The 22134-nt window shown below is 42.3% G+C and overlaps 1 protein-coding gene across 1 annotated transcript in view; it reads right to left on the bottom strand.

Annotated features, from left to right (window-relative positions):
- The window catches only part of zmat4a (zinc finger, matrin-type 4a), a 165815-nt gene extending 145453 nt beyond the window's left edge, over positions 1-20362 (bottom strand). Inside the window, exon 1 of the mRNA XM_046346910.1 lies at positions 20184-20362. Coding sequence (XP_046202866.1) covers positions 20184-20270 — 87 coding nt within the window. The 5' untranslated portion in view covers positions 20271-20362. The remainder of the gene's footprint in view (positions 1-20183) is intronic.
- Positions 20363-22134: the final 1772 nt, after the last annotated feature.

Below are 22134 nucleotides of genomic sequence, written 5' to 3'. Positions count from 1 at the left end.
ACCTTTGGTCATTAATAACCAGGGATGCATTGGTACAGTGGGCCCACGGTTAGCTATGTATCACGGTTTGTGGGCCACGGTATGGTTTCTGTATCTTTATATTTAAGAAAAGTGTGCGTTTGTATGACTCTCATACAGGGGACAAGTTTGCAACACGTAGCTCTTCATCTCCCAAACCAGTACATAGTGAACTCTCACAGTGAGGTAGCTTCCAGTACATATTGAACCGTCACAGTGAGGTAGCTTTGAGTTGCTCTGGAAGTCCAACTATCAGTGGAGAGAGCTAGATAGGGTGTCTGTGTCAATTCATTTTCAATTTCTCTCTGTGATGTTTCATAGAGTTTGGGAATTACTTTGCTGCTGACATGTGTGCGGGAGGGTACATTGTAACACGGTTCAAGTTTCTTTCATCAGATGACAAAATCCCGAGTCAGTAACCACCGAATAGGGCTGCAAATCTTTAGCTATGAATTCTCCCACTGCTTTCATTATTTCTTTATGTTTTTCTGAATTTGTTGCAAATTGTTGTTGGAAGGCAGCAGCGAGAGATTGTTGTGTTTTCGCTAACGAGTGGACTCTCCTTGCTCCAGCTCCATCTGCAAGGGATACGGCCGGGTGATGGCGACGTAAATGACACTACATGTTAGAAGTGTTTCCACTCGAGTAGCCGACAGTGGCAAAGCAATGCTTGCAGACTGTCCTTTGTTTACGGACTTCTTACCCTCGTCATCGTATTGAATGCTCAATCCAAAATGTTCCCACACAGCGGATTTGAAAGACGGCGGTGACTCTTCAAATTTGCTTCTGTCTGTCTTGTTAGCGCTCGCCATTGTCACGTTGGAGCTGAGAGAATATTTGTTTTTAGTTTCCCCTCTTCATGGGGCCCCTTTAGGGAGGTTTCCTACTGAGATGTCATTGCAAATCGTCCATTGGTTGTTTAAAGGGGGAGGGGGTTGCAGTCACTGCGGTTGCCAAATTTTGGGACATTGCTGTGGTGTAAAGTTTGTCAGCCCTCAGGAGACCCCTAATGGCCTGGGGCCCCAAGCAGTTGCCTGCCAAGCCTGTTCACAAGCTGCGTGTCTGGTTCTGTGGATCTAAATGTACAACGTGCGTGTAACACGTCTGCAGCACGATAAACAAGCAAGTTTTGTAAATTATAGGAAAATGACATGCATATCGTAATTCCTCAGTTTGAGTGTGCTTAATGAACCTTGGGGGCGTACCGAACGGTTCGAAAACATACTGTGTACCGTTGCATCCCTATTAATAACGCATACATAAAGGCTTGATGATGTAAACACAAATGTATTAACACTTAGGGAATTATCACTAACAGCTAAAACAAATAAACATTAAAGACATGTGTAAACCATACATTTCCTTTTATTTGTACATTTCAAAACAATACAAATACATTAAGTTTCAAAAAGTTGAGCAATGCAATTACATTGAAAATTACACAGGGCTGTGAATAGTGTCGCTTGTCCCTGAGTTGTCGGACAAGTGTTTCTTGCCTATCTTCCTGCTGGTATGTTGGGTCCAATCTTAAAAGTAACAACAAAGTAAGTTAGCGTGTCTGTTAGAAAATGCCTTTGTCAACCCATCTGGATAAGTGCATTTCTGTGCTGAAAACCAGAAACTCTAAATGGGAAGATGGGAAACTCAATTCAATTCATATTATTATATTCCTCTTTAATTTACCAATCTTGTGACGTGAATATGAGACGTGGCTGTATCTAGGGGGATTTGTATTTAGCTGAGCCTACTAGCTAGCTACATTGAGGCTATTTAGCAATTTCAGAGAAGGCTACAGTATGTACTCTAACTCAACACTTAACTACAAACAAATTTAAATTACAATGAATAAAGATGAACTTACTTGTCTTTCTCTCTCCAGTGGCAGCACAAGTGAGCATCACATGATCAGCATCTCGTCAGCAACACTAAAAAAGTCCCCTTTGTAATAGTAGAAAGGTGTCAATAAGCATTCATGATATATGAAAAATAATTGTCTAATCATTAACAATTATTCATATTTGTTCATATTTAAGTGACATTTTCATTCAATTAGGGTTTTAAAACATGTTCCAAGGTCAAATAAATGCCCCCAATATGAATCACTGTATATGGATGTCACGACTTCCGCCGAGGTTGGCTCTCCTGCCCGTTCGGGCTGTGCTCGGCGGTCGTCGTCACCGTCCTATTAGCCACTACCGATCCCTTTTCGGTTATCTGTTGGTTTTGTCTGATTGTTTTCACCTGTGTGTTAGTTAATTAGTATCTGTATATAATGTAGGTTGTCCCGCCCTTGTTTTGTACGGGATTGTTTGTTTTTGACATTTCGTTTCGGCTGTCGGTGTTTTTGTGTTTTATTTCTCCGGTTTTTTCTGTTTATTCCTGTTTTGGATATTTTCACCCTGTTTATATTTTTGGGTTGTCCGTGTTTATTGTTGTTCACCGGAGAATAAACCTTTATTCATTATTTGCTCTCTGCGCCTGATTCCACCCACCTTGACTAGTCGTGACAATGGAATACATATTGGCTTAGAGCAATAACTATTCTGGTTGCCACACTAAAAGTATTGTATGGAATTTTCAGTAGGGTCTCTAGAATGTATATATGGTGTCATTTCATGGGGCTCTGAATAATACGGAGTGTTGCTGGCCTTATATTCCACTCCATTGGCGGCCGAATCACATCACGTGCGCTTACTGCACTACAAAAAAAAACGCTAACTAAATAAGAGTGCAGGGAACGCTCACTGAATTAAAGGGCAACTACACACAAACATGGAAGTTTCGTAGATTTTTCCCAGACCTCAAAAGTCATCCCTGATGTGGTTTAAAGCATTATTGAGAAAAAACAGAATTATATTTGGTTTTTCTATTTAAAAAAGTGTTGAAAAAAACTGAGGTAAACCAGAATAAAATAGGGCAAATCTGAAACCTGCAAAACAAAGAACTTAATTTTTTGGAAAAAAACTGAAGTAGGCAAAACATTTAAACAGATTTACATTTTAAAAGGCCCTAAAAATGTTTTTGATGTGCAGGACTGCACTTTAGAGTGTGTCATCCTGCAGCACAGCATTTTTGGGGAAGTTGAGGTTGGGTCCAATATTGACTATGTACCCAAGAGGGAAAGAGGGTGGGCCATCCTATTAAATGTTTTAGTGAAATATAATATGCAATTTAGCAGAATCGAACCCAATATCCTGGTATTGCAATGCTCTACAAAGATGCATGACAGGGTTATAAATGCTTGGTGAAGCCTCAATTTAATATGATTGATAAGGCCTTTATTAAGTGGTGCTGCCACCCAGGTTTATGTCCTTTTTGACATAGTGGGTTTTGTCACATTTGACATTGGTGGCTAAGTCACACAGTTATGCCACATCTATGAACCCTTTATAAAGCATGACAAACAGTTATAGATGATTTGTAATACATTTATGAAGGCTTTATGAAGGCTTTATGAAGCCTTTATAAGCTGCATGTAGGGTTGGTAAGGGTCGGAAACTTAAAAAAGTTAAGCCTGGGAATTTTGCTTAAATTCATCAAAAAGTTAGCTTATAACAGTGAACCTTTTTTGTGGGATACACGTAAGGCAATTCTAGGTCTTGTGGCATATTTTGGTTAAACTATCCCCAATTCATTGGAATTGCAACCCTCTGCATGCACAGTGCATTCTTCCATCACATGTGCAGTGCACTCCTCCATCACATGTACAGCTGATTCTCAAGATCTTGCACACTAATGATATGCTATTAAGCCCACACTACTACTGTGTCTGAGCCACGGACTACATGCTTTCTGTTAAGTTTTGATTATAATACTGGGTGGGGTGAATATATTTTATACGACATGCATTATTTTTTGTTAATTAGTAAATAGTAGCCTACAGCAAAGTGTGTTTAAATCATTTCTAACTTGTTAACATTTTCTGCGAGTTCGTTTTTGCTACGATGTGATTTTTGCTCGCTTGAGCCTGCTAACCGAGGAGTGTTAATTCACCTGTTTCCATACATGTTTCATTTTAAAACATTTATCTTACAAAGGAGATGTTTAATCTAACTGCTTAAATTTGTATCTGTACATGGAATTGTATTTGTTTTTTTTTAACTCATTTTTTTCTAATCTCTACAGGAAAATGCCACGGGCACTATCTGATGTGTGGAGACATTTCACTGCAGCTAATGTAGAAGGAAACGCTGTGTACATTTGCAAATACTGTGCCAAATTATATGTGAAGAATGCAACAAAGATGCAGAATCATCTGACCAAGTGCATAAAGTTTCCTCAGCGTACACAACAAGCAACCTCTGACAAAGATCCCTCAAAAGTCCCACTACATCTGTAAGGTGAAAATGATGAATCAGACACCTTATCGATGGCAACAGCTCATGGTCCTCCTGGAATCAGAAGTTTTTGTTGACTCAATGGAGGAACGTAGTCAAAGAAATGCTGATGAATGTCTTGATCGTGCTGTGTATGCAACTGGTTCACCTCTGATGCTCACAGGCAATGTGTATTGGAAGAGATTTCTGAATGTTCTTCGCCCAGCATACACCCCTCCAACCAAACACGCTTTATCTAGTAATTTGCTGGATGCAGAGTTCAACAGAGTTCAAGTGAAGGTCAAGCAAATCAGAGAAAGCAGACTCTATTGCAATCATCTCTGATGGGTGGTTGAATGTTCATGGGCAAGGAATAATTAACTACATCATATCCCACCCCTCAACCAGTATTCTACAAGAGCACAGACACACCTTGGACCACAGAAGCTATTTGCATTGGTGACAGACAGTGCTGCAAATATGAAGGCTGCTTGGTCTAAAGTGGAGGAGTCCTACCCTCACATCACACCCATTGGTGGGCTGCTCATGCATTGAATCTGCTCCTCAAGGACACCATGGCACTGAAAACAATGGATACACCCTACAAGAGAGCCAAGGAAATGGTTAGGTATGTGAAGGGTCAGCAAGTTATAGCAGCAATCTACCTCACCAAGAAAAGTGAGAAGAATAAGAGTGCCACATTGAAGCTGCCCAGCAACACCTGTTGGGGTGGTGTTGTCATCATGTTTGTTGGTCTCCTGGAGGGGAAGGAGTCTCTCCAAGAAATGGACATATCACAGTCTGCCGATATGGACAGCCCCATCAAGAGGATCCTCCTGGATGATGTATTTTGGGCGAGAGTGGTAAGCAGCCTGAAAGTCCTGAAACCTGTACTAGTAGCCATTGCACGGATTGATGGAGACAATGCCATCCTGTCTGATATTCAGACTCTGCTTGCAGATGTAAGAGAAGAAATCCATAATGCCCTGCCCACTTGACTGTTGCTCCAAGCAGAGGAAACTGCAGTTCTGAAATACATCAAAAAGCGTGAAGACTTCTGCCTGAAGCCCATACATGCTGCAGCGTACATGTTGGACCCCAAGTATGCTGGCAAGAACATCCTGTCTGGTGCAGAGATCAAAAAGGCCTATGGCGTCATCACTACCGTGTCTCACCACCTTGGCCTGGATGAGGGCAAGTTTCTTGGCAGTCTGGGGAAGTACACAACAAAGCAAGGGCTTTGGGATGGAGATGCAATATGGCAGTCGAGCCAACATATCTCATTAGACAACTGGTGGAATGGACTTTGTGGATCTGAGGCTCTTTCCCCTGTTGCCTCCATCATTCGCCAAATCCCAAGGCACCTCAGAGCGCAACTGGTCCTTGTTTGGGAACACACACACCAAAGCACGCAACAGGCTGACCAATACAAGGGTTGAAAAATTGGTGGTCATCTGGGCAAATTTGAGGCTTTTTGAGCCTGACAACGAGCCATCCTCAACTAGGTTGGAAAGTGACAGTGAATTGTGAGACTCAGAGTCTGATGTTCAAGAGGTGGACATTGAGAAGTTCCAGGGAGAAGACATGGAAGCCTGAGAGGAAGACAACTAAAGATTTAGTTTCTAGACTATCATTTTACAAATGTATGTTGAAAACGTTTTTTGGGAGATGTGATGGATCATTGGGGATCATTCAATATTCAATTTCTTTGGTTGTTCAGTGAAATCATCACATGTGAAGAGTCAACTCATTTAATTAAAGTTCAATTCGTAACTAAATTGTTTTTTTATTTCTATTGGAAGGATTTAATAATTTGCAATTATGTCTACTCATGATAAGGTAAAAGGTTTATGTTTCTGTCTCCATATGATATGGTAATTATATCCCATACAAAAAAACATCTACTTTTAAATGGTATTAATATTAATTTGCATATATTCCCGTTAATTCCCACAGAAAGTTTCCACCTCTGAATATTCCCCAAAATGTGCAACCCTCGCTGCACGTCATTTAAAGCGGAACCATTATCGTCCATAGAAAAAAAAAATGTTTTGCCATCCGTAGGCTAGGCGTTTAAAATTAAATGTGGGGTGGTGCATATAGTTATGTGATGACATCACGCGCCCCACATAACTTCAAAAGTCTCCACACAAATCATGGATCAGACATCAGTAATAAGTTACGACTGCAGAAAATAACAGATATCAGGATTAGACAGGGTAATAAATCAAAATAAAAAAACAAACCTTCCAGCTTTGCATCTCAATTCCATCAGGTACTCATTAACTTATCTTTCTGAGTTCATTATTTATTTTGTTCCACCATATTCCCTCAACAGGTCTCAAAACCACTTGAGGTATACACAGTATATGCGCTGTATTCAGAATGCTAAAAGATTATGTATGTAAGCATCTCTCAACGTGACAATAAACGGGAAGTCCCAAAGCAGTGCAATACTGAATCATTGATGGTGTACAATGGCCACCCAACTTACTTTGCAAATTAATAACAGTTGTCTTTTGCTAATTGTTGCTATGTATAGTCAGCAGTGTATCCCTCTGTTCAAGGGTCATGCATCTTGGATGCTCTCCAAATCCACAATTTAGATATCTGTCCAAGACGTTCTAACTCTTACTACAAATAGAGAACAATAGCATCCTGAGGTAGCAGACTAAAGTAGAGTGGTTGTGATTGAAAGAGAGAGAGAGAGAGAGAGAGAGAGAGAGAGAGAGAGAGAGAGAGAGAGAGAGAGAGAGAGACCGCATTGTCTTGGCAACACATACAATCTCAACTCAGCAACTGCATTAATTCCAGCCTGAATAAGAGACATTGTACATTCAGTAGTAGAGCTCCTGGACTAAGGCCATAGTACAAAAAATGTCTCTGATACAGGGAGGGAACCACATGCGAACTAAGAGAGAAGTGAGAGGGTGGTAGGAAGGAATTAATGATCAAATAGCTAACATTGAGTATGTTTCAAAAACTGCATTTAACAGCAAACAATTCAAGGAGGCTGATTACACGTGTACTATGATTTCATTAGCCACCTCAACTCCAACTGCTCTTAAACACTAGTAAAAGCAAATGCATGCTCTTCAACCGTTCGCTAAACGCACCCGCCCGCCCGACTAGCATCGCCACCCTGGACGGTTCCGACCTAGAATATGTGGACAACTATAAATACCTAGGTGTCTGGCTAGACTGTAAACTCTCCTTCCAGACTCATATTAAACATCTCCAATCCAAAATCAAATCTACAACCGGCTTTCTATTTCGCAACAAAGCCTCCTTCACACATGCCGCCAAACTTACCCTAGTAAAACTGACGATCCTACCGATCCTTGACTCATCATCTACAAAATAGCTTCCAACACTCTACTCAGCAAACTGGATGCAGTCTATCACAGTGCCATCCGGTTTGTTACCAAATCACCTTATACCACCGTCCACTGCGACCTGTATGCTCTAGTCGGCTGGCCCTCGCTACATATTCGTCGCCTGGCCTGCCTGGCTCCAGGTCATCTATAAGTTTATGCTAGGTAAAGCTCCGCCTTATCTCAGTTCACTGGTCACGATAACAACACCCACCCGTAGCACACGTTCCAGCAGGTATATCTCACTGATCATCCCCAAAGCCAACACCTCATTTGGCCACCTTTCCTTCCAGTTCTCTGCTGCCAGTGACTGGAACAAACTTTTATTTCCCTCACCAACTTTAAACATCAACTATCTGAGCAGCTAACCGATCACTGCAGCTGTACATAGTCCATCTGTAAATAGCCCACCCAATCTACCTACCTCATCCCCATACATATTTTATTTACTTTTCTGCTCTTTTGCACGTCTGTTTCTCTACTTGCACATCATCATCTGCTCATTTATCACTCCAGTGTTAATTTGTTAAATTGTAATTATTTGCTCCTATGGCCTATTTATTGCCTACCTCCTTATGCCTTTTGCACACACTTTATATAGACTTTCCTTTCTCTACTGTGCCATTGACTTGTTTGTGTTATTGGCTTGTTTGTTTTTTCCATGTGTAACTCTGTGTTGTTGTCTGTGTCACACTGCTTTGCTTTATCGTGGTCAGGTCGCAGTTGCAAATGAGAACTTGTTCTCAACTAGCCTACCTGGTTAAATAAAGGTGAAAAAAAAGACTGTGGCACTATTTATCTATTTATAAATGATCTACTTCAACTGGATTATATAAATATGCACATCCTTCTCAAGTACTTAAATCGTTTGAGTTCAGTAAACAGTGCTCAACTCTCCACCCCAAGAGCTTACTGGAGGTCAGATAGAGTGCATTGTGAGCACATCTACACTAAGTATACCAAACATTAGGAACACCTACTCTTTCCATGACGTAGACTGACCAGGTGAATCCAGGTGAAAGCAATGATCCCTTATTGATGTCACTTGTTAAATCCACTTCAATTAGTGTAGATGAAGGGGAGGAGACAGGTTAAAGAAAGAGTTTTAATCATTGAGACAATTGAGACATGGATTGTGTGCCATTCAGAGGGTGAATGGGCAAGACAAAATATTTAAGTGCCAGGATGTGAACATTGGTTTGTGTCAACAACTGCAAAACTGCTGGGTTTTTCATGTTCAACAGTTTCCATGTGTATTAAGAATGGTCCACCTCCCAAAGGAGAACTGTGGGAAGCATTGGAGTCAACATGGGCCAGCATTCCTGTGGGACGCTTTCGACACCTTGTAGAATCCATACCCTAATGAACTGAGGCTGTTCTGGTGGGAAAAGGGGGGTGCAACTCAATATTAGGAAGTTGTTCCGGCCCCCTGACCATCCGCGCAAGAAAAGGTTGGCCTGTGACTGAATCTAGTTGATGATCCCTGCCTATGCGCCCTGGTCACAACTAGTGCACTATGGCTGTATTTAGACAAGCAGCGCAATACTGATATTTTTGGTCTTTTGACCAATCAGATCAGCTCTGAAAATTATATGATTTGGTGGTTTGTGAAAAGATCTGATGTGAATGGTCAACAGACCAATTAGTGGTAAAAGTATCAGAATTGGGCTGCCTGTTTAGCGCAGCCTTTGTAGGGCATTGGGTGCCTTGTGAACGCATACTTAGACATCTCTACCAGTTTTCAGTGGATCTCCCAAGAGGATGGACTAACCAGGCCACATTATATACTGAGGCAGCAGCACACTCAGATACTGGGCTTTAAATGGGGTATCTCAGGCTGCTGAGCATTGAATACAGGAATACATAGAATACCAACAACTCATAACCATTACTACCATTGCAGCAGTATTGTCAATCTACATCCAATATTTTAAAGTGTTTGCCTGAAGGACAAAGCAGACTGAGTTGAGGAACGTTTAAAAACAGCCGGTGGCCGTTCTGTCGCCTCTGACCACAGAACATCCGCTGTAATTTTTCTGTTAATTTCCCGATGATTCTACATGTTGGATTGCAGGACACGCAGCATTTAATACACAGCACAGGGCTGACGTTTGTTGTGGTTTGTCTTTGTCTTTTATTTAGTTGTAACCCCAGAGAGCTATTTATCTCAATAGAAGACTCTGGTGTGGCCTGCCTACTGACAACAGAGCAGTTGAGCGAAAACATTACAGTACAGTCTGGGCAGCGTGCCTACAGTAGACTACACCTCAGCACAATCATCAGACTGGTGTCGGGCCAGTGACAGAGACATTTAGGTCGAGTGTCAAGTGTTTAGTCACTTGAGTGTGTGTGTGTGTGTGTGTGTGTGTGTGTGTGTGTGTGTGTGTGTGTGTGTGTGTGTGTGTGTGTGTGTGTGTGTGTGTGTGTGTGTGTGTGTGTGTGTGTGTGTGTGTGTGTGTGTGTGTGTGTGTGTGTGTGTGTGTGTGTGTGTGTGTGTGTGTGTGTGGTTATATTATGACTCTGGTCTATTTAATCACTTATATTTTCTCCAGTTACTGTAGATTACATTTAGATTACTTAGCCAGAAAGGGTAAATAGCCTGATGTAACACTGGTGTCCATAAACCTGTTGTAAGGGATTATGCATACAGGGGGATGTGCTTGGGTTCCGGAACATAGATTGCAAAGTAAATCAAGTCTAAATGGATGTCTTCCTAAACAAAGCTGGCCTGCTCTCAGCCTAATCCACAAAGGAGCATCAATTATGATTAGGCATACAATAACCCAATCTGATCCATATAATGAGCAAGATTTTAAATACTCGCTCATGCCAGTAACAGCTGATCAATGTGGCCAAAGGGATGCCGTTTTCAATTTCTCTCTCTCTCTCTCTCTCTCTCTCTCTCTCTCTCTCTCTCTCTCTCTCTCTCTCTCTCTCTCTCTCTCTCTCTCTCTCTCTCTCTCTCTCTCTCTCTCTCTCTCTCTCTCTCTCTCTCTCTCTCTCTCTCTCTCTCTCTCTCTCTCTCTCTCTCTCTCTCTCTCTCTCTCTCTCGGAAAGTATTCAGACCCATTCCCCTTTTCCAACTTTTTGTTACGTTACAGCCTTTCTCTAAAATGGATTAAACAAAAAATCTACACACAATACCCAAGAATGAAAAAGTAAAAATAAGTTATAAGAAAAAAAAACTGAAACACCTTACTAAAATTCCTCAAGCGAAAACAGGATTCTAGACATTTTTGCAAATGTATTAAAAAACAAAACCAGAAATACCTTATTTACATAATTAAATAAAATTAATAATAATTACATAAAATTCCGGAGTTCTAAATTGAGCAGCTGCTGAAAAATGAGCTCCTGTATTTATTGAGATTTAAATGTTTTTTTTAGAGTGAAGTACATCGAAAAAATCAAGAGAAAACTGCAAGACTCAATAGAAGACAAAACAAGGAACAAACTAAACAAGACAGGCTTTTGAAAAATTAACTATTTTTTTCATAAAATTGTACAGTTATCTTAGCTAGGTGAATTGCTAGCAGAATTGTTTACTTGTTGCTAAGCAGTTGCTAGGGACTCTCCTGGAAGAAGCTAGCTAGCTTACAAAGAATAACAACAAAAAATATCTAGTTAACAGAAGAAAGGAAGACAAAATAAGGACAAAAGAAGGACAGAAGAAAAAGGAAAAGAAAGAGGACAACAAAGTGAAACAGTCAGCACTTCTATTGCAACTTCGTATTTCGTCGTCCTAACGTAGTCTACACTGCTATCTGCCCAGCAGCTAGCCAGCTAGCAAACGTCCACCGTCTACCGAATAGCAGCACTGTAGAAACTATTACACTCAACTGAACGACTTGATTAGTGTAGTGTTAGCTAGCTACATAGTTGTCTTTGCTGTCTTCGTATCCAAGATAATTGTGTAGTTTAGAGCGTATAGTCTTAGAGTGATTATCTTAATTTACCGAGGTTAGCTAGCCAGCTATTTGTCGTCCTTAACGTAGGAGACACTGCTAGCTAGCCAACAGCTAGCCAACGTCTACTGAATAGAACTTCCGCACTCAACAACCCAGTCGCATTCCGCTTCGCTCCACAGGTAGTATCACATTTTTCATTTCATTTCATTACAGCACAACGGTTTGATTTGTTTGATCGTAGCTAGCTACATAGCTAGCTACATAGCCGTCTGTGTATCAAAGATAATTGTGTAGTCTAGAGTGATTTTCTAGGTTAGCTAGCCAGCTATTGTCGTTCTTTTAACGCAACGTAACGTAATCAACACTGCTAGCTAGCCAGCTAGCCCCGAATAGCAGCACTGTAGAAACTACTACACTCAACGGAACGACTTGATTAGTGTAGTGTCAACAACGCAGCCACTGTCAGCTAGCCTACAAAGTCAACAACGCAGCCACTGCCAGCTAGCCTACTTCAGCAGTACTGTATCATTTTTAATAATTTTAGTCAATAAGATTCTTGCTACGTAAGCTTAACTTTCTGAACATTCGAGACGTGTAGTCCACTTGTCATTCCAATCTCCTTGCATTAGCGTAGCCTCTTCTGTAGCCTGTCAACTATGTGTCTGTCTATCCCTGTTCTCTCTCTCTGCACAGACCATACAAACGCTCCACACCGCGTGGCCGCTGCCACCCTAATCTGGTGGTCCCAGCGCGCACGACCCACGTGGAGTTCCAGGTCTCCGGTAGCCTCTGGAACTGCCGATCTGCAGCCAACAAGGCAGAGTTCATCTCAGCCTATGCCTCCCTCCAGTCCCTCGACTTCTTGGCACTGACAGAAACATGGATCACCACAGATAACACTGCTACTCCTACTGCTCTCTCTTCGTCCGCCCACGTGTTCTCGCACACCCTGAGAGCTTCTGGTCAGCGGGGTGGTGGCATAGGGATCCTTATCTCTCCCATGTGGTCATTCTCTCTTTCTCCCCTTACCCATCTGTCTATCGCCTCCTTTGAATTTCATGCTGTCACAGTTACCAGCCCTTTCAAGCTTAACATCCTTATCATTTATCGCCCTCCAGGTCCCCTCGGAGAGTTCATCAATGAGCTTGATGCCTTGATAAGCTCCTTTCCTGAGGACGGCTCACCTCTCACAGTTCTGGGCGACTTTAACCTCCCCACGTCTACCTTTGACTCATTCCTCTCTGCCTCCTTCTTTCCACTCCTCTCCTCTTTTGACCTCACCCTCTCACCTTCCCCCCTACTCACAAGGCAGGCAATACGCTCGACCTCATCTTTACTAGATGCTGTTCTTCCACTAACCTCATTGCAACTCCCCTCCAAGTCTCCGACCACTACCTTGTATCCTTTTCCCTCTCGCTCTCATCCAACACTTCCCACACTGCCCCTACTCGGATGGTATCGCGCCGTCCCAACCTTCGCTCTCTCTCCCCCGCTACTCTCTCCTCTTCCATCCTATCATCTCTTCCCTCTGCTCAAACCTTCTCCAACCTATCTCCTGATTCTGCCTCCTCAACCCTCCTCTCCTCCCTTTCTGCATCCTTTGACTCTCTATGTCCCCTATCTTCCAGGCCGGCTCGGTCCTCCCTCCCGCTCCGTGGCTTGACGACTCAATGCGAGCTCACAGAACAGGGCTCCGGAAGGCCGAGCGGAAATGGAGGAAAACTCGCCTCCCTGCGGACCTGGCATCCTTTCACTCCCTCCTCTCTACATTTTCCTCCTCTGTCTCTGCTGCTAAAGCCACTTTCTACCACTCTAAATTCCAAGCATCTGCCTCTAACCCTAGGAAGCTCTTTGCCACATTCTCCTCCCTCCTGAATCCTCCTCCCCCTCCCCCCTCCTCCCTCTCTGCAGATGACTTAGTCAACCATTTTGAAAAGAAGATCGACGACATCCGATCCTCGTTTGCTAAGTCAAACAACACCGCTGGTTCTGCTCACACTGCCCTAACCTGTGCTCTGACCTCTTTCTCCCCTCTCTCTCCAGATGAAATCTCGCGTCTTGTGACGGCCGGCCGCCCAACAACCTGCCCGCTCGACCCTATCCCCTCCTCTCTTCTCCAGACCATTTCCGGAGACCTTCTCCCTTACCTCACCTCGCTCATCAACTTATCCCTGACCGCTGGCTACGTCCCTTCCGTCTTCAAGAGAGCGAGAGTTGCACCCCTTCTGAAAAAACCTACACTCGATCCCTCCGATGTCAACAACTACAGACCAGTATCCCTTCTTTCTTTTCTCTCCAAAACTCTTGAACGTGCCGTCCTTGGTCAGCTCTCCCGCTATCTCTCTCAGAATGACCTTCTTGATCCAAATCAGTCAGGTTTCAAGACTAGTCATTCAACTGAGACTGCTCTTCTCTGTATCACGGAGGCGCTCCGCACCGCTAAAGCTAACTCTCTCTCCTCTGCTCTCATCCTTCTAGACCTATCGGCTGCCTTCGATACTGTGAACCATCAGATCCTCCTCTCCACCCTCTCCGAGTTGGGCATCTCCGGCGCGGCCCACGCTTGGATTGCGTCCTACCTGACAGGTCGCTCCTACCAGGTGGCGTGGCGAGAATCTGTCTCCTCACCACGCGCTCTCACCACTGGTGTCCCCCAGGGCTCTGTTCTAGGCCCTCTCCTATTCTCGCTATACACCAAGTCACTTGGCTCTGTCATAACCTCACATGGTCTCTCCTATCATTGCTATGCAGACGACACACAATTAATCTTCTCCTTTCCCCCTTCTGATGACCAGGTGGCGAATCGCATCTCTGCATGTCTGGCAGACATATCAGTGTGGATGACGGATCACCACCTCAAGCTGAACTTCGGCAAGACGGAGCTGCTCTTCCTCCCGGGGAAGGACTGCCCGTTCCATGATCTCGCCATCACGGTTGACAACTCCATTGTGTCCTCCTCCCAGAGCGCTAAGAACCTTGGCGTGATCCTGGACAACAAACTGTCGTTCTCAACTAACATCAAGGCGGTGGCCCGTTCCTGTAGGTTCATGCTCTACAACATCCGCAGAGTACGACCCTGCCTCACACAGGAAGCGGCGCAGGTCCTAATCCAGGCACTTGTCATCTCCCGTCTGGATTACTGCAACTCGCTGTTGGCTGGGCTCCCTGCCTGTGCCATTAAACCCCTACAACTCATCCAGAACGCCGCAGCCCGTCTAGTGTTCAACCTTCCCAAGTTCTCTCACGTCACCCCGCTCCTCCGCTCTCTCCACTGGCTTCCAGTTGAAGCTCGCATCCGCTACAAGACCATGGTGCTTGCCTACGGAGCTGTGAGGGGAACGGCACCTCAGTACCTCCAGGCTCTGATCAGGCCCTACACCCAAATAAGGGCACTGCGTTCATCCACCTCTGGCCTGCTCGCCTCCCTACCACTGAGGAAGTACAGTTCCCGCTCAGCTCAGTCAAAACTGTTCGCTGCTCTGGCTCCCCAATGGTGGAACAAACTCCCTCACGACGCCAGGACAGCGGAGTCAATCACCACCTTCCGGAGACACCTGAAACCCCACCTCTTTAAGGAATACCTAGGATAGGATAAAGTAATCCTTCTCACCCCCCTTAAAATATTTAGATGCACTATTGTAAAGTGGTTGTTCCACTGGATGTCATAAGGTGAATGCACCAATTTGTAAGTCGCTCTGGATAAGAGCGTCTGCTAAATGACTTAAATGTAAATGTAAATGATAATTATTCAGACCCTTTGCTATGAGACTTGAAATTGAGCTCTGGTGCATCTTGATTCCATTGATCATCCTTGAGATGTTTCTACAACTTGATTGGAGTTTACCTTCGGTAAATTAAATTGATTGGACATGATTTGGAAAGGCACGGACCTGTCTATATAAGGTCCCACAGTTGACAGTGCATGTCAGAGAAAAAACGAAGCCAGGAGGTTGAAGGAATTGTCCGTAGAGCTCTGAAAAAGATTGTGTCACAGTGGAATCCATCATTCTTAAATGTAAGAAATTTGGAACCACCAAGACTCTTCCTAGAGCTGGCCGCCGGCCAAATGGAGCAATCAGGGAAGAAGGGCCTTGGTCAGGGAGGTGACCAAGAACCTGATGGTCACTTTGATAGATCTCCAGAGTTCCTCTGTTGAGATGGGAGAACCGTTCAGAAGGACAACCATCTCTGCAGCACCCCACCAATCAGGACTTTATGGTAGAGTGGCCAGACGGAAGCCACTCTTCAGTAAAAGGCAAATGACAGCCTGCTTGGAGTTTGCCAAAAGGCACCTAAAGGACTGTCAGACCATGAGAAACAAGATTCTCTGGTCTGATGAAACCAAGATTGAACTATTTCTCCTGAATGCCAAGCGTCCTGCCTGCAGGAAACCTGGCACCATCCCTTTGGTGAAGCATGGTGGTGGCAACATCATGCTGTGGGGATTTTTTACGCGTCAGGGACTAGGAGACTAGTCAGGATCGAGGGAAAGATGAACGGAGCAAAATACAGAGAGATCCTTGATGAAAACCTGCTCCAGAGCTCTCAGGACCTCAGACTGGGGCAAAGGTTCACCTTCCAACAGGACAATGACCCGAAGCACACAGTCAAGACAATGCAGAAGTGGCTTCGGGACAAGTCTCTGAGAGTGGCCCAGACAGAGCCCGGACTTGAACCCGATCTAACATCTCTGGAGAGACCTAAAATAGCTGTGCAGCGACGCTCCCCATCCAATCTGACAGAGCTTGAGAGGATCTGCAGAGAATAATGGGAGAAACTCCCCAAATACAGGTGTGCCAAGCTTCTAGCATCATACCCAAGAAGACTTGAGGCTGTAATCTCTGCCAAAGGTGCTGAGTAAAGGGTCTGAATACTTATGTAAATGTCATACTGTTTTTTTTATACATTTGCAAACATTTCTAAAAACTTGTTTTTCTTTTGTCATTATGGGGTATTATGAGTAGATTGATGAGGGAAAAAACAATTTAATCAGATTTAGAATAAGGCTGTAACGTAACAAAATGTGGGAAAAAACAAGGGGTCTGAATACTTTCCAAAAGCACAAATTATACTGTATAATTATATATACATACAGTAAAATTAGCCTTCTGACAATATTATTTATTTTTTCAGATGCTACTGCAATCTAAGAGTACTTCAGGGAGTTTCACATGATACATTCATCTCCTTTTATTCAATGCCCTTTGACCAGCACGTGTGACACATGTGGAAGTGCCAAGTGCAGTAGCTCAAACTGTTGAGTAGATTTTCTTTTACATCTTTCTAACACCAGAGTGTGTATTTGACGGATCTCATTGAAGTTAATTGTTACATAAAGGTGTTCATAAACATCTTTAGGGTTTATTTTGGTCTCTCTGTGTACAGACTGTGACTGAAAGGAGGATTTTGAATAACCAACTAAACATTAGGACAATTTTTACTTAACAAAAGCATTTATTGATGACGCTGAAGCACAGAGCTTTAAAGCGCTTTATTTTAGAACCCTAACAAATCACTGACGGTAGAGAGGGATCATAAGCTTTTTACCACAAACGATATGAAATTGAGAGTCTGAACAAATATATCTGGGATTGTTAAAGTGAGAGGTAGATCACATGCAAAAAAGTTGTGTGAAGTTGGAGAGCTTGCATGTGCATAGTATATGTGTTGTATGAGTATTAAGTAGGTCCTCACATACATGTAAAACACCTCAAATACACTTCATATTCTGGAACCCTCACATACAGACAACTTTTGAAAAAAATCTAGTCCATGTCACTGACAGCAGGCATGCTGCGACAAACTGCACTGTCTTAAGATAATGAAAAAACAAAGGCTCACTGTACCAAACCAAAAGGCTCTGATGGATCCACCTTGTGGTTTAGTACAGTGAGCCTCTCCTAAGAGAGTGATAGTAGCAACATTTTATAACTCTGGCAACCGACTGATCAAATTTTCAATCAAGCAGACCGGAGAAAGAAATATTTTTATTGAACAACAGCAGTGATGGGAATTGTCTGGCAAGTATAATTAAAACTCCAAATACTCCATAACAAGTCAATTGACAAGTGGAGGATTTGAACTGCAAATGATGTTAAAGGATGTGTCAAAAATGACACCCTATTCAATATAGTCCACTACTTTTGAACTGGTCCATTTTCATGGATTTGCACTTGTCCAGCTTACTGGCTTGTAAATATCATTTGCTATGATGATGTTATTTTAAATACACCATTAGGATGTTAAAGTTGTCTGAATCTGAATCTGATGGAAAAGGGTGCCATTTGGTCGTAATCCATAGCCTGCAGAGGAAATGGAGGAAACAACCATCCCACTGAGCACAGATGTCAGTTCATCATCTAGTTTTGATTTACATTTGGTTGTTATCAACTAATGTGACAAGAATGTCACGCTGACCATGTAATTGGATTTGGGTTCAAAGTTGGGTGAAAGAATACGAAATTCACTTATGTTGATAACATTTCTTTTTTAATCCAATCAATTTTCCACGTTTATTGAACGTCATCACATTTAATTTTCTCATTGAAATTATGAGGAAACAACGTTAATTCAACCAGTTTTTGCCCAGTGAGATAGATTAATTGAGGTTTGAATCACACATTGACCATTGAGGGTGCCATAAACTGTGGGCTGGAGCGACGCATGATATTTTAAATGCTTGAGATGTCTTCTGTATAGTTAAAAGATTGTAAGGCTGATGGGGGTGACATGATTTGTTATGGAGTTTAGGGTTTGCCCAGGACCCCAATAATTCGAATCTTGGACAATAATAAAGAACACTATACTATCAGAATTGTTGAGAAATGATGCTAAGACGTTATGGGGGCTGTTGCATGCCGCTCAATTAAAGTGCAGAAACTGCACTGCAGAAAGAGACGGACATTTGCTATAATGATCTACCCAAAGCTACTGTCTCAATGTTATGGTCTTTGTATCTCCGATCCTTTTAGAAAGCCAAATAAAAGATCGACTTTGTTACACAAATTGAAAGCCTGAGAGAGGCACAGCAGCAGAGTCACATAAGTAAAAAACTATGCAACAAAAGGAGAGGAAAGCTTTCTCTCAAACAAGACAAGTAAGTCGCTGCATGCGCTCTGGGGGAAGTGGATAAAGCAAAGATAATATAAAAAAATAAAGCAAAGATAATATAAAGCAAACATAATAATGTAGTAAAGATAAAGATAATCTAGACACCACCTGGTGAACACACTTCAAAGCCTTGCACTAATATGTAATATGCAACAATTCCAGATTAACAATTGATGCCTTGTCGTTGAACTTCTACAAATAAACACTTTAGGATTTCTGTAGCATATCTAATTAAAATGCCTTTTCAAAGCCCTTCCTGTGGTTATTTTAATAAGACACCTGCCTGGAGGGAAGTCAGGATTGTTCAGTAAAGGAAATACGTGTTTTTTAAGAAAACTTGGCAAATATTTGATGAGAACTATTAAATAGGACACTATAGCCAGTATAAGATGTTGAGGTGAATTTGATACGCCAAAGTCAGAGGCAGAGAGTGCATTGCGCGCATCCATACATGCATGATTGCAAATCAAATTGGACACAGATAGCTACGAGGTAAACACAGATAGCTAAGAGGTAAATTCCATTCCGGTTTTGTGTGATGTAGCTTTTTGAGAGTGTATGAGGATAATGTCATGTGAAAATGCATGACAAATGACTAAACTAATCCTCATTTTGTGTAGTCACAATCCAATGACGGGATACAATAGAATACTCAAGATAGCCACACACAAACTTCTCAAATACAATGCATTTTGCTGAACAGCGGGCAAATGTAAAACTAAACACAAGCAAACAAAGGCCAACTAGATTGCCTATATTACAGTTGCCTATGACAGGTGAGTTCAATTCACTTTAACTGGATGAACTATTGGAATCCCATAAATTACATTCATGAAGGTTCGTCTTGACGAAATTATCATAAATATACATGTAGCAAAAAAACAATCTACGTGAAAGGTCAGTATGAGTTAAATAGGCATGGATAGCCGACTAAATGAAATGAGGAATTGTTTTGCCTCCGATGCCATCCCATCCCACTTTCTAAGCACATTGAGACGCAAAATTATCATCGCCAAAAGTCCAAACTATCGATTTAAATGTCGAACTTAAATAGGTCTACAGCATATCACACCGAGTGTTTAAGAAACCGTTGACAATTTATGCGCATCATTTAACCTCCGCATCAGGCTACCCGGTACTTCCAAACACGGTGTCATGAATCCATCATCAAATAGCCTAGATGGAGGAGAGGAGGACACTGTTTCTCGTTACGCTGGCTCATGTGCACATCGAAAATCTTCAGGCATTGTCAAAAAGGATGCTGATATTGCACGCAGCGCAGCGGGCATGCAAAACTGACCACGAAAGAGCTGAAAACAGTAAAGACAGTTCTAGTTTTATAGTCTCGTTCTCTGTCTATAGAGATGGAAAGCGATCTTAGTTTGGTAACCGATGTAAGTAAAACGGAAATCAAATCACACATAGGCTAAGTAGCCTAATGCATGTCTGAGATGTACCTGTAACTCCAAACTGTAACCCTGGTACAAGTGTGTCGGGAACACCGTCAATTGATGTTGCACTTGTAGGGAAACTGTGTAATCCATTGACCAGATCAGCGAAACGTGTGTACAAAGCAGAAGACGCTTCCACAGCTGTTTGCAGTACTATGCTGTAGTACAACCGTCGACTGTTCTCCGCCCCGCTTCTTCCTCATTGGTCGTTTGGCAGTAGTAGTCCAGCCAGCAGTCTACTTGGGTAGAGCCAGGGCCGTGCTACCAAACGGGCAGGTAGTGCACGTGCCCCGGGGTCCCCTTTATAATAAGCATTGCATGCATCTATAATCACATGTGCGTAGTGGCATACAGTTGAGCAGACATGTTTTTAGGATTTCCACACATGGGGATTTTTGTTGTTGCAGGGTCTGGGGAAAAAAAGGGCATTTTATAAAAACATGTCATGTCAACACATTAGCAGAATAATATTTTATTCCACACAAATGGACAAATGCAGGCTACTACTGTGCAACTCGCTATTCAGGTAGGATGGCATTTTTTTACTTTATTTTTTCATATTTATAATAATTCGTTGTATCATTATTATTACTCTATATCATTGTTATTATTGTATACCTATTTATTCATCTAAACCAGTTCTTTAAATATGAAAAACGTGTTTTGTTTCATTCTGTTGAGACATTTCCGTTGGATAAATTAAGTTTGATGTGTCTTTTTAATTGTGTGGTCCTTTTTTTAGCTTAAAATGGGTCATAAGTAGGCATTTTGTAAAATAAATATAATTAGCCTATACTGTCATTTGCTGGGTACGGTAGGCACTAGCCTTTATTGGTAACTGCTCAATATAGCCCGTTCAAAGCTTTTGTGAAGGTTTAATCCAGTTCGCAAGTGTTTTGTTGCATTCTGTTGAACTATTTTCTTTGGCCAAATGAAGTTCCAACAGGAATGTGTTTGCTGCAATTTAATATCATGCTCATATTTTCACTATAAACAATGGCTTGACTTACTACTGTATATCACCCTAATAAAGGTGAGAACATTTTGTGAACGTTTGGTGTTGTGTGGCTATTAACCTATTATACTGCAGACCTATGAAATGAAGGCAGTACGCACTTGCACTCCAACTGACTCCGACAGTTGAACTTGAGGTGAAGAAGACTGTTTCAGACCTACCAGAGTTACTACTTTAATCTAACAATATAATGATTATCTTTATAAAAAATATTTGTATCGAAAAAATAATGAATTAGCCTCCTTCCGTATGCCATTATCTGTACAGCAGATGCAGTAGTCTATCTGCCAGCTCTGCCAGCTCATGTCTCGTTAACCATCAGTGCTCGTTAAATTCACCCGCCAGCTGATCTCAATTGCAACCATTATTGGTCACCTCATTACTGCTCACTTAAGATATGTTTGCCATCAGGTTGGTATTGTCATTGCATCAATTTAGTCCTTTTTGAACAGACTAATGGCAATTTATCAATTTGACAACCATTCCGTACAATCAAAATTAAATATTTCCTTGTTTACCAACGGCAAATCTAATGTGAAAATGTAGCTATATGTGCGTGCTGCAGGCAGCGGCCCTAACTGCTAGACCCACCCAGGCCACGATTGAATTCAATTTAGTGTTTTTGAGTTTTGAGTACAGACACCAGTGTCTCAGGTCAGGCAGTTTCTGTGTCACACTAAATACATTTGCCAAGAAGGTGAATTTTGATGTGGAGAATCTTTTTACGGGTAAAATTGACTCCAACCAAACACAACGTAATCTTTCTAAGACAGAGGGGGACGCAGTTGTCCAAAAATGAACGGATTGGGGTTAAAAAAGCAGACAAAGATGGCGCTACAGTAGTGTGGAGTAAGGACACATATGTGACAGAAGCCTACCGTCAATTAGACAATGATGAATTCTGCCAATCTCTTACCTTCAACCCTACAGAGGACCTAAAAA

The sequence above is a fragment of the Oncorhynchus gorbuscha genome, linkage group LG04 (genome assembly GCF_021184085.1).
Source record: "Oncorhynchus gorbuscha isolate QuinsamMale2020 ecotype Even-year linkage group LG04, OgorEven_v1.0, whole genome shotgun sequence".
NCBI classification, from domain to species: Eukaryota; Metazoa; Chordata; class Actinopteri; order Salmoniformes; family Salmonidae; genus Oncorhynchus; species Oncorhynchus gorbuscha.
Note: the sequence above shows the minus strand (reverse complement) of the source record. Positions and strands in the feature narration are given on the sequence as shown.